At 41.5% G+C, this 12394-nt stretch overlaps 2 protein-coding genes across 5 annotated transcripts in view; one reads left to right on the top strand and one right to left on the bottom strand.

Moving 5' to 3' along the window:
• The window catches only part of LOC144822807 (myotubularin-related protein 9-like), a 465914-nt gene that overhangs the window by 55944 nt on the left and 397576 nt on the right, over positions 1-12394 (top strand). The gene's annotated exons all lie outside the window — the stretch shown is intronic.
• LCK (LCK proto-oncogene, Src family tyrosine kinase) overlaps positions 1-12394 on the bottom strand; it is a 564072-nt gene that overhangs the window by 481879 nt on the left and 69799 nt on the right. Inside the window, exon 1 of one of the 2 annotated variants that reach the window (XM_078680719.1) lies at positions 1881-1982. The exons of the other annotated variant lie outside the window; for it this stretch is intronic. Within the exon in view, the coding sequence (XP_078536845.1) occupies positions 1881-1896 (16 nt within the window). The 5' untranslated portion in view covers positions 1897-1982. Of the gene's footprint in view, positions 1-1880; positions 1983-12394 lie in introns of those variants that run through there. 2 annotated transcript variants of the gene reach the window in all.

Here is a 12394-nt window from a genome sequence, read left to right as displayed (position 1 = left end):
CCTCGGGTATCGCCCATATCTGCACCAACAAAGCCCATGCAAGTGGCCGAGGGAGAGTTCTCGATTTCCAATTACATGTGGTCCCCATCTAAGCCAGAAGGGAACACTAAATCAAGGAACCTGGCAACTGCTTTATTTTACTTTGTGCGTTTAAACAGACCAATGGTGCAAATGTGCCAAGTGCACAACGAGGGGATTGCAGTACTGCGGAAGAGGCGGACAGTGACAGATGCCCAGTAATCTGACAGTTGAGGCCAAGACCAGAACATATGGCTGAAATCTGCATCCTTATGCAGGCATCGGGGACAGGAGGCATCTGCACGACAGAAGAGCCAATTGCACAGGGGTGAAATACGATATATGCAAGACATAGAACTGTATAAGTTTGAACCGCGCATTCTGTGAGACAGAGGTGGGGTAGGCCAGAATAGCAGCTCACTCCATATCACTGCACACCTTGTCCTAATCCTTGTTAGACCTGGCATTATTGGAATGGGTTTCACCTGTATTTTTTGCCTTTGCCTCCTTTATTTTTGCTGTGTGTTGGACTTCGTTTTACTGGTCTAGATGCTTTGGGCAACTTGCCAGTGCTGTTCAGTGCCAAAGGGCAAGTGCTCCCTTTGTAAATTGTTGTTATGGATTGGTGATTCCATGATTGGCATATTTGATTTACTAGTCAGTCCCTAGTACAGTGCACTGTATGTGCCCAGCGATGTAAATCAAATGCTGCTAGTGGGCCTGCAGCGCTGATTGTCCCACCCACCTAAGCAGCCTGTAAATGTAACTCAGACCTGCCACTGCAGAGTCTCCGCACAGTTTGGTACTGCCATGTCGACCTGGCAAGTGCACCCATTTGCCAGGTCCTAGCCTTCCCTTTGCTTACCCATTTGCCAGGTCCTAACCTTCCCTTTGCTTACATGTTCATCACCCCTTAGGTAGACCCAAGGTACCCCTGTGGGCAGGGTGCAGTGTATGTGAAAGGTAGGACATGCCATGATGTGGGTGGCATGTCCTGATAGTGAAATACTGCCACATTCGGTTTTCACTATTGTAAGGCTATCTGCCCGAATAGGATAGAATGGGGAATATGCTTATTACATCTAATAGGCATAAATGCCCATGTGAACAAGATAGAAAAATAAAGTCTGATATGCCTGAACTCAGAATGTCAAGATGCAAGGGTGATTTTTACAATCTGGGTTTGAAAATACCACTTTAAGAAAGTAGGTATTTTCTTGCCTAACCCTCCAGTGTGCCTCTGCTAGGTTGTGTATTGACTGTCTGGCTTTGAAGTGACAGGGGCTAGAGATGTGCCTTCTGTTCAGATAGCCACTTGTGGGGGGAGGGGAGGTTAGGTGCGTCCTGCCTTTTCAGGGTGAGTCAGGGCTGGGCTGAATAGACCTGGGCTGCATTCAGAATACGGGGAGGAGATTTCTTTCACACCTGAATGGGCCTGGTCTGCCAAGGACAATGCTGTCTCCACCTCCAGCCAGGGAGCTGAACCAGTGAGGACAGAACTGGGTTTGGCTGGCCACAGACACTCTCTGCCTCCAGAAAACAAAGGATTTTGAATTATAAAAAGAGGGGCCCAGACCCCAAACTTTTAGATCACTTCTGGGAATCAAGATGAACCTTTGCCAAGGAGAAGATTTGGAGAAACTGAGGAGGCATTATGCCCCTGTGCTGTTTGATGTCTGGGGTTGGCCTGCAGTGGCTACTTTCTGTTAAGGAAAGGGAAAAGGACTTTGCTGTTTGCTGTGTCCCCTGCTTGAGAAATATCTCCAAGGACTTGAAGAAGAGCTTGCCTCCTGTTCTGAAGTGTTAGTGACACAAAAACTTCACCCCCAGCTCCCCTGAACTTCCTTGCTGGGAATTCTGACCTGCGAAGAGGTGCATGTAGCTGTTCTGGGCCTCTGGAGGTAGTTCTGGCTGTTGGGAGCTGGAGAATCAACGCAACAACGAGAAGCGTGACGCATTCGAGGCTGTTTCAGACGCAACGCTAAGGAGCCTGCGGCTTGAGACGTCACCGCACACCGCATCGAGTGCATCATCTTAATAGCTGTGTTACTCAAGCACATACAGCAGGAGTATGGTGCCTCAACTAGTGGGTTTGGGTATGAAACTAATAAGCAATGTATATACCATAGTTGAAATAGCTCTAGGCAAGTAAAAGGGATGCCGCTCTTTTGGCCATATGTCAAAGATTTGCAGGGACTCCACAAGACAGAAAGATGTGAAGTACCAAACACTAACACACAAGTTTATATTCTATCAGAAGAGATATTGGGTACAAAACCAATAAAGCGTCAATTAAATTTGAGAATGACACACGCCTGAAAGAAAAGAATCAGGATACACAGAGATCCCATTGTGAGGATGTAAAAACTAGTGGTTGATTCAGAAAGAAAGAGCTATCGATATTATTGTGACGGTAAAGAGCAAGGGAGTATAGATTGAGAGACTGGAAATAAACTATAACTCCAGAGAGATGGCAATTTTCAGATATGAATTATTCAAATTTTTTAACACGATTACAGACATAAAAGACAAAATTCTAGAGGTGTCCATACTCCCCTCAGACCTAACAAGGGACAGAGGATAGACCTATAAGCAGTGAAGAGGGGATGGAATGAGTTCGGGTTTGGTTTGGGATCAAAACAGAACTTCCAATGCATTGTCTGTAAATGTGACAACTGTTAGATAGCTGCAAGGGAGGATGCCTTTCTGTGTTCCATCCTGTAGAAAGGAGGAAAGAAGGTAGCAGTAAGGTTCTGCGTACATTTTTTAAACAAAAGTATTGTTTGGTTTCCTATGTAATTATCCAGTAGTTGAGCACAAGCCTACCCCTTCTCACACCACTGGACACCATGCGCCTGATCCACAAAGCTAAACATGCACTTTTGTGTACGTTTTTTCTTTTTTGATATTCACAAACTGTGATTTAATTGTAACCATTTATCTTTATATGCGGAAATTTCCACAGTTATAAAGTTACTAATAAATTGTAGTTTGAGAATACCAAAAAGGAGTAAACTTACACAGAAGTGTAAGTTTAACTTTGTGTATAAGACCCCATGCTTAAAAATGGTATATAAAGTATTTGTACAGGGGCAGGATTACAAGTGCAAACTGGTTGCTGACGGGGATTCTGAACTATCAACTTGCAACTTGGGCCTGAAGGCACAATAAGGGGTGCTGGGAGGTACTGCATGACTTGTTATATCATCTGGACTATAGGAGTGCGAAATTCATATAATTTGCTTTTGAGTAATAACGCAAAATTTGGGGAAATTACATGAATACACATGTAATTATGCAAAATGAAAATCTGTAATTTAGGGCAAAATGTGTCCTTGCATTCATTTTTGACAAAAGGATTCATTTTGCGCTGAATAACGGTAAAAAACACATTGGCTGCGAACAACAGCTGCTCTCGTTCAGATTTTTTGTGTTGCTCCCACAATGATTTTGCAGTGAACGGTGGAGTAATTCGACGACATGAATGCCATAGTTCTGGTAATATTACTTAACAAGTATAGCACAAAAGTACATGAATTACATAGGCATAATTCAAATTTCACCAGGCACAATCTAGCCATGCTGTCAGACGACTAGTTATACCTTTGTAGAAAAACTAATAGAAAAGTAAGGAAATGTGACATGGCATATTTAACATTTGCCATCATTTGTGTAATTACTCCTGAGCTGTTTATAATACTTACAAACATTCTGTTGCATATGAATTGTAGAGGAATAGTGTATAATAAGTAATCATGGAGTAAAATATCAATCATTGTGTCAATGTTTACTGGCTTCGGAGTATGGGGTGAGGTTCTCTCCAATGATAAAGGATAAATCAGTGAATACTACCTCTATGAGAAGGGGGAGGATTTGAAACTCAAGAACTGAGTAATTCCACGTTGGAACCTTAATATCTAGGCAAAGCTATAACTTTGAAAATAACAGGTCTTTTTGCCTGTACATGTGTACAGCAGTAATATTTGAGATACGCACAAAACAGAGGACCGTAGCACTTCCTGTGTTTGAGATACTACATCAAACCAGGAGCAGCAAAAAATGGTGAGCTGTCTTCGAATGTTAAACACTTTGCTAGTCTGGCTAGGGTGTATATTTCATATCAGAATAACGTTTATTTAGACCATAGATCTTTAAACCACATAAAATACACATTTTGTATTTTTAAAATTCTAAACATTTTTACAAAATCAACATCTTATTCCATTATGAACAATGAATTTTCATGTCCTCCATCATAGTTGTGTTAAAAACAATTCCATACAATGGCTAAAAACATTCAAATATTCCATGAGTGATCCAACTATATTGAAAACCTGTTTTAAAACGTTGAATAGGATCAAACTTAAGTCTCTATTCCTCATTACTCAATCTAACTCTCCATTCCCTATTCCATGAACAACCCTTTGACAGCCTGGATAAACTTTGCCACAGCTATAGCGATATCAAGGTGATACATGTCTGTGAAGAGCTCGATTGCTTGCAAACGGGACGGGGTGTATATGTGTGGGCATTTACAAAGATAGGAGATGGCAGGTGATCGACTGGTCTCAATTGATCAGGTAGTTTGTTTACTCTCTCTTAGTGATAATAGTGAGACAACACCAAGGTATTCAGGGTATCATGGGAATGCCTGGCACAACATGGAACAAGGAAGAGGATATTGTGTTCTTTTAGCTCAACAAATACTTTTTCGTTTCAAGCTATATGATCAAGGTACATGGGTATATGGAAGTTGTCAAATTCACAGGAGAAAACAAACTGAAGGTGATCTACCATTTTCCGAAGGTACATACGGTGTCTAAATTGGAAAGCATTCTATCTCCACCTCTTTCTTTTTCTCGCTCTCTATCAAACACTGGTCACACACACTCACTGGCAAACCATACACCATGAAGGAAGAGTAAACATCCCAGTTATGAGCCTCTCTCCAAAGACTAACTTAAAAATTATAATCAATCCCTGATAACTACCCTACAGTTTAAGTATACAAGAGATAGATGTCACAACCCTACCTGAAGAGTTGCAAGACGTTTTCAGTGAGAGTCTGATGTCTGAAACACTTTGAACATCAGATCATCCGGAAAGATAATGCATAGACTGTCAGGAAAAAAGGTGCAAAACATATCCTTTTCAGCTCATTCTGAAGTCAAGGTAATACTGCATGAGTGATGTAAGGAAGGTATTATTGAACCGATTAATACGTCATGGTTGTCGCTCGTGGTGATAGCCAATAAGTAGACCATCAAGGTTAGGGTATGGATTGACCTAAGCCGGCTGAATTATTGGGTTTTGATAGACTGTCAACCACTATTTCTTATCAATGAGATGGTCATGGCATTTCGTAAAGCCAAGGTTTGCTCTAGCTGGATTTCAGTTCAGTGTTTAACCAGGTCATTTCGCACAGAGACTCAAAGACCTGTACTGTATTTATAAAAGCTGAAGGGGCATACTAGTTCTGAAGAATGCCCTTTGTACTCAGTTCTGCTTCAGCTGTCTTCCAAAGAGTGATGAATCGATTGATTATTTGTGGGGATGCATGGGGCTAGGGCTTTTCAGTATGATATGATGATATACAGTGGGACAATAGATGAGCATGTCACGGTTTTAAAGAAACCGTTACACAGAATGCAAGAGAGTGGTTTAACATTGCTAAAAGACAACTGCAGATTTTCTGAACGAAATTTCAGATTTCCCAGGACGAAAGTTGAGTACCTTGGTCATGTAATTGACAAAAATGGTGTGCAACCTAAATCCTCCTGTGTGTCTACCATTTCCAAATCTTCCACTTCCAGTAATAAAGATGAGCCTGGACCTTTTTCAGGAATGAGTGAATACCATCTAAAGTTTATTAGAAACCATAAAGAAAAGATTGAAACTATGCATAGATTAGTTAAGAAAGATATTGAGTTCATAAGGGATGATGAGTGTGAAGCAAGCATGAAGGATTTGAAAAAGAGCTAGAAAAAGCACCTTCACTCATATCTTTAGATGACAACTTAATGTGTTTAGCTACACTGATGCCATCCTAGGAGAAGTGCTAAATCAGGTTAATGTTGATGTAAACAATAAAATTGCTTTTGCTTCATGAAAACTTAAGAGATCAGAAACTAAATACTCTGCAACTGAACAGGAACTGTTGGCTTGTATTTAAAAGTCTTCTATGGGCAAAGAGTTCCTAATTCACACTGACTACAAGCCATTTGTTAGCATCAAGTACGATCTCTCCTAGGATCACTAAATGAATGTGTACATTACAGGAGTATCAGTTTAAGATGCAATATATTGCAAGGTTACAGAATGTCTCCATTGATTTTTTGTCTCAAGCGCTATGGTATGACATTGTATGGGAGACCTAATTGGATGAAGAGAAGAATTTGATAGTGGCCTGGTTGTCTGACTACAGTCAGTCACTGATTACTATTTTGAAGAAAAGATGGGTCCAGTCTGTGGAGACAGATTATGTGCCCAATAAGGAGAAAGCACACATTGTGAAAGGGTGACCACATCAGAGTAATTGCCGCTAGTCTTCAGTTAGTCTGGAAGGTAAAGGATGAGCTTTTCTTTAGAAGATGAAGTGGTGTTACGTGGAGATGTTTTGGTACTCCCAAGTTCACTAAGAGTGCAACCAATCACTTTAGCGCATGGCGGCCACATAGGTATAGCAGGCATGAAGAGGAAACTATGCATGGCTTATTGGTGGTTATCTATTTACCTTGATGTGGGGATGCATATGGAGAGGAGTGCTTAGTGCAGTGTTGTGGATAAAACCATAATAGCCTGAAAATGTCCCATGACATCAGTCTAACCGCCAGGAGGAACATAGATTAAATTGGGCATTGATTTAATTGGACCCATTGGTTCCCTACCCCATAACATGTGTTATGCTATTGTGTTGATTGACTACTTCAGCAATTGATAGGGGTAATCTTTTTGTCACTTCCCAATACTAAGGAAGTAGTTTGTTTCTTCAAATGTATTTTTTGTAGGAAACAATTTCCACATCAATTGGTTAGTGATAACCGGCGACGAGTTTAAATAAGAGACAGACACAGTATGTCTCGTCAATTTCTTTATTCCTGTCTTGTATTCCTCGTCTCTCTTGCTCCATCCTTTTTTCCTTTTACCCGCTTGCCTCCTTGTCCCCTCCTCTTCCTGCCTTTTCCCTTCCTTCTGCCCGCCTCCCTCTTCCGTTCTCGGCTCACCCTGCATGGTCCTAGCACTGCTCTAAGGTACCATGCATGGCGACACTACAACAGGGCACAGTGTACGTCCCATGGAGTGGTCAAGTTCATTAAGATAAATGGCCTCAAACATGTAAAATCATATCTGTACCATCCCCAGATCATTTGACAGGTTGAAAGATCTATTCAACTCATTAATCAACTATTCAATTGGCACTCAGGTCTTGTGTTCCTGTTCTTGCCATTCTCAGAACCAGATAATGGTTTTATTGCCCACTTCACACAGCAGTCCCACTCCATGGTAGATTAGTCATCACACAATTGCAACTATATTGGTCTGGCATAAGAAGTAATGCTGACATTCAAGAGTATGTGAGAGTGTAACAGAGGAAGGTGTAGAACTATTATAATACTAGGACTGCTGTCAAGGTGTACCTCTCCAGGCTGGGGATCAAGTTATGAGTAAGTATGCGAGTAGGAAGCCCACTGAGACCAAACATTGTACTCTTTTGCATGTGGTGACGAGGAGAGGCGCTGCCCTTTTTCTTGAGGATGGCCAGTGATGGAAGGGTTTTTGTGTAGTCATGGTCAAACCCAGTCTTGTATGCTTTCCCCTCTTGAGAATTCCAGTTCTCCAACAGAAAACTCATTTAACCCTCACACAACACAAGTGTTCCCATTATAAATGATAATGTTACCTTTGTACATGATGAAGCTTGCGCCATCAACACTCTTGCTCATAACCAGAATTACCTTCCTCCCTATAAAGGTTGTTTTAGAGGAAAAGGTGGCAGCTCCTTTAAAGTCAAGGACTATGTTTTGGACTAACTTGATTTTTATGAGAGATATAAGATGTAGTTCTTAAGTTATGATAGTTTTTCATGTTTAACTCGTTGTTGTCTTTCCTTCCCCAGACCCACCTTCCTTTTGTATCTGCACGTGTTTCTCCACGCGGTCTTTATTGGGATGAATGTTCTAAAGAAGTTAATTCGTACATTAGACTCACTCGTTGGTTTGCATGTAAATGAAATAAACATATTTAAAATTACTCTGTGGCTTGTTACTATAGCCCCTTTGCTGCTTTTGTCCATGTCTACTGGTTTGGATTCCATCTTATCTTGGATTTTCTCTTAGGTGAACAATGTTTTCAGATTTTGAATTTCCTCTCCTCTGTCATTCGTTGTACTGTCCTTTAGATTAGATATTCCTGTCCGCCCCACTGCAATTCTTCATGTCGCCCTCTTGTGAGACTGTTCTGTCCGGCCTTGTTGTAAGGCTTCCTGCCCTCTCCTCTTGTGAAACTGTCCTGTCTTGTTGTGGGACTTTCTTGCCTTGTCAGTCCTTTTTTGAGACTAAATGCGCCTTCCTTCTTACCCTGGCCATATACATACTTTCGTCTTTGGCGTTGAGGGACTCTCACACACACGAACTAGGTAAGATCTTGGTTTAGTGTCTTGGTCACAGAGGGCTGCTTGTATACTGCATCTCACCAGCGTCACTCTGTCATTATAAAACCTATATCTCTGTCCACACCATGATTTAGACACTGGTCCTTTGCAAGACAGCACTTCAGTGTTTGCAACCATTAGACACTTGGAGAACCTGCCAAAGGAATCCATTCTGTATCAGCATCTTTGCAGTCCTGGTCTTCTAGTTCTTTCATTTCCCAGCACCACTGCCCACAGTCCAGGATCTGGTGTCTAGGGGACTCTGAAACTGCTGGTTTGATCTCAGCTGTCTCCCAGTAAGGTTATTCAGATATGTCACACTGTGGTTAAAAGATATAAAACAGTGAACATTTCGAGGGTATTCAGCCATTGCAGAGCTCAATTACTGTAGTGGAAACACCGGCTTTTATGCTCCACATCGCCCTGCCACAATATTTCTCAGGCAGCGCCCTGGGGATTTCGAACTCCATATCAATCCCCAGAGCTCGCAGTGCTGTTCCCCCGCGTGGCATCTGACAGGGACCTGAAACACTCCGTTTGAAGGACACCTATCCTCCGTGGCCTCTTAAGCCCCTCCCTTTGGAAAGATCCAAACCCTCCGACATTCCAACAACGGATGACACGCTTGTTAGCCACGTATAACCTAGCCTCTCCCTGCTAGTGGGTTTTCACAGCCCACACTCAGTGTCATCTGAAGGATTTTGAGGGCCCTGGGCAAGACTTATTTTGGGGGCCCTTGTAGGCAATGCATTTGAGTTGTATTATTAATTTCTTGTTAATTCAAGCCTGCACGATGCTAAATAATACCAACCCTATGTTACATTTTAACATGATTGTTAAAAAAACTGTTTAACTGGTTCTTGCCCAGGACCCCAAAAATCATTAGATGACACTGGGTAGCGAAGCAACAGTCAAATGTAAGCTCCCTTTGCCCATGCCTTAAAACGCCTCTGTCCTCTCTGGAGTTTCTACACTGCCATACCACGTTCTGCTATATGTCCATTCTATATATATATTTTATCTGTCTTAACTTCAGATGTGCCCTCCACATGTACCTTGTGAATATCAGGAATGATGTTTTTGTCCTTCTTTTCTAATGTATTTAACGGTGTTACCTTCGAACCTCTGTAAAATAAAATACAAATAAATACATACTTGATCTACAGAGAAGTTACGGTCGGGTCCTATTTTCAATCACATAATGTAGCTACAGAAACTAGCTGGCTTGTTATCAGAGAGACAGTGTATAGATTGGCAGAGCCTTGTCGCCTCTAAGGTAGTACACATACAAATGCTGTTATAGATGTTGTCTGTGGGATAAAATATTTCCAGATATTCCATGTTGTCCCAGAGATGCTACATTGCTCAAGCAGATGATCCAATCCAAGCCCCTCTGAGGGCACTTAACTGTCTCACAGCTGACTGCCTATTAAAGTTACTACTTCTACACCACTCATTCGAGGGGGCCACAGCGCAGACAGGACTAACTGGGCCCATGTATGGTGGGTGAGGTCCACTGGGCACTGGCGTCCTTTGGTCCCTCATACTGTGGCTCTGCAGACGTGGTCAAGAACACCCTTTCTGCACATGACTAAGGGTGGCGCGGTGAGCAGTCAAAAGGTTCTCAGGAAGGGAGTGTGGGGGGCAAGAGCTGAAAAATCAACAAACAGACACAATAATGCAGTATCCAGCCCATTGCTTATTGTAGTAAATACAAAGTACTGTAATAAGACAGCAAAACATAATACTACACAATTCAATGGGGGTCAGTTATAAGGTTGTGATTTCAACATTGATTCCTAGTTAAGGGTTTACACCCTCGACAGTGCCCTTTCTCTATTCTTTTTTTTAATTTATTTTTATTTCATCGTCATTTCCTGATTTCAAAATGTCATTATTACACAGAAAGAATACAGTAAATATATATTTTCCACTTTAGGATCTAAACTATGCAAATTGCAAAACATACGGATTTAAAAATTATACATACAAAAAATAACTTAGTAGCCACTGTGGATAAAATCCCCTCTAATTTCACCCCATCCTTTGTTTCCACTCTGAGACTGGGGCCCATATCTGTTTCCCCCATTGTTTTACCTTCCATCCTTTCTTTTCATATAGTGCCTTCTCTAAGTTATACGTGGCTAACAAGCGTGTCATCCATTGTTGGAATGTCGGAGGGTTTGGATCTTTCCAAAGGGAGGCAATACATATCCTACTTATAGCTCCTGGCAGAAATATGAATTCCGGATGGACTATGGGGCTCCCTTCTCTGGTAACTCCCAATACCATCACTTCGTTAGTCAACCTTATGGGGATCCCCAATGACCTATCCATAAAATGTTCTATTGAACTTTTGTATGGGTCTAAGCTAGGCCATGACGCGAACATGTGGATTGTATCTGCTTCCATACTTTGGCATCTCGGGCAGCTTATACCATTTGTTCCCCCCCAAAGTCGCTATTCTATGCGGTGTGTAGTATAACTCGAAGGCGGTCTTGTAATATTGAGCCTGCAGATATTGAGCCTGCAGATTCGCTACTCTCAATACAGTATTTGCAAGTTTAAGCAAATCTTCAAACTCATTACCATCTATGTTTAGCTTTGTTTTCCTATTGTCGGACACTTTAGCCTGATTATCGTCTTTGCGCTGGTTCAGTTCGTCATATATCTGTGAGACTGAACAGCCGTCCTTACTCTGCACTCGCACCATCATTTCTTCCCTTTTAAAATGTAAGTTGCCCCCTTGTTTCCTCAACAGAACTGATCTTATCTGCAGATACTTATAGAAGTCCCTGCGCTCTAGGTTATACACCTGCTGTGCCTTATCGAACGTAATGAATCCTGTAGGATCAATGAGATCCCCCACTATTTTTACACTCAGGCTATCCCATCTTTTCATAACATTATTGTGAGACACCTCGATGAACGAGGTATTCTTAAATAATGGGGTATAGTAGTTCGTTCTATCTAATTCTATCTTTTTTCTAACCGAGGTCCAGACTGATGTTACTGCCCCCAGTGTCTTGAACTTCAGTTTCTTATGCTAATTTGCTTCACTAAACATTAACAGCCATTGATTAGCCTCCGATATTATAAATTTGTATATATCAGGGATGCCCCCACTACCCTGCCACCTATCTTCAATATTTCCACCCAATAGGCCTCTAGCATACTGAAGGACCACCGCCCAATAATAAGCCTTAAAAAAACAAGTCAAACCCCCGCGATCTTTAGGTACAGATAGAAACTTAATGGCCCTTCGGGTTTTGCCTTTTGCCCAAATAAAGCGATTGGCAACTTCTTCGATTTCTTTAAACCAATTGTTGTTGAATTTCAACGGAATTGTTCTAAAAAGGTAAAGGACTTTTGGTAAGAATAACATCTTTATTATGTTACAGCAGCCTATAATTGTCAGATGTAGGTTGTTCATCCTATCCAGATCTTTTTTGGATTGTTGAATCACAGACACCAATTTTTTTTCCACAATCTTTGTTAAATCAGATGTTATTGTAATTCCTAAATATACTGCTGACTCTGTTACTCTATCATCTGTATGATTTATTATTAACCACTATTTGCGTCTTACCCTGGTTAAGTTTATATCCTGATCATACCCCATAAATATCCGCTTCCCTTTCTATTTCCCCCAGGGCAACCGCAGGATCTGGTGATGTAATGGCTAGATCATCTGCATAGCCGAGTATTTTAGTATCGTAACCATTC

Source organism: Lissotriton helveticus, chromosome 3_1 (assembly GCF_964261635.1).
Source record: "Lissotriton helveticus chromosome 3_1, aLisHel1.1, whole genome shotgun sequence".
Lineage (NCBI taxonomy): Eukaryota > Metazoa > Chordata > Amphibia > Caudata > Salamandridae > Lissotriton > Lissotriton helveticus.
Note: the sequence above shows the minus strand (reverse complement) of the source record. Positions and strands in the feature narration are given on the sequence as shown.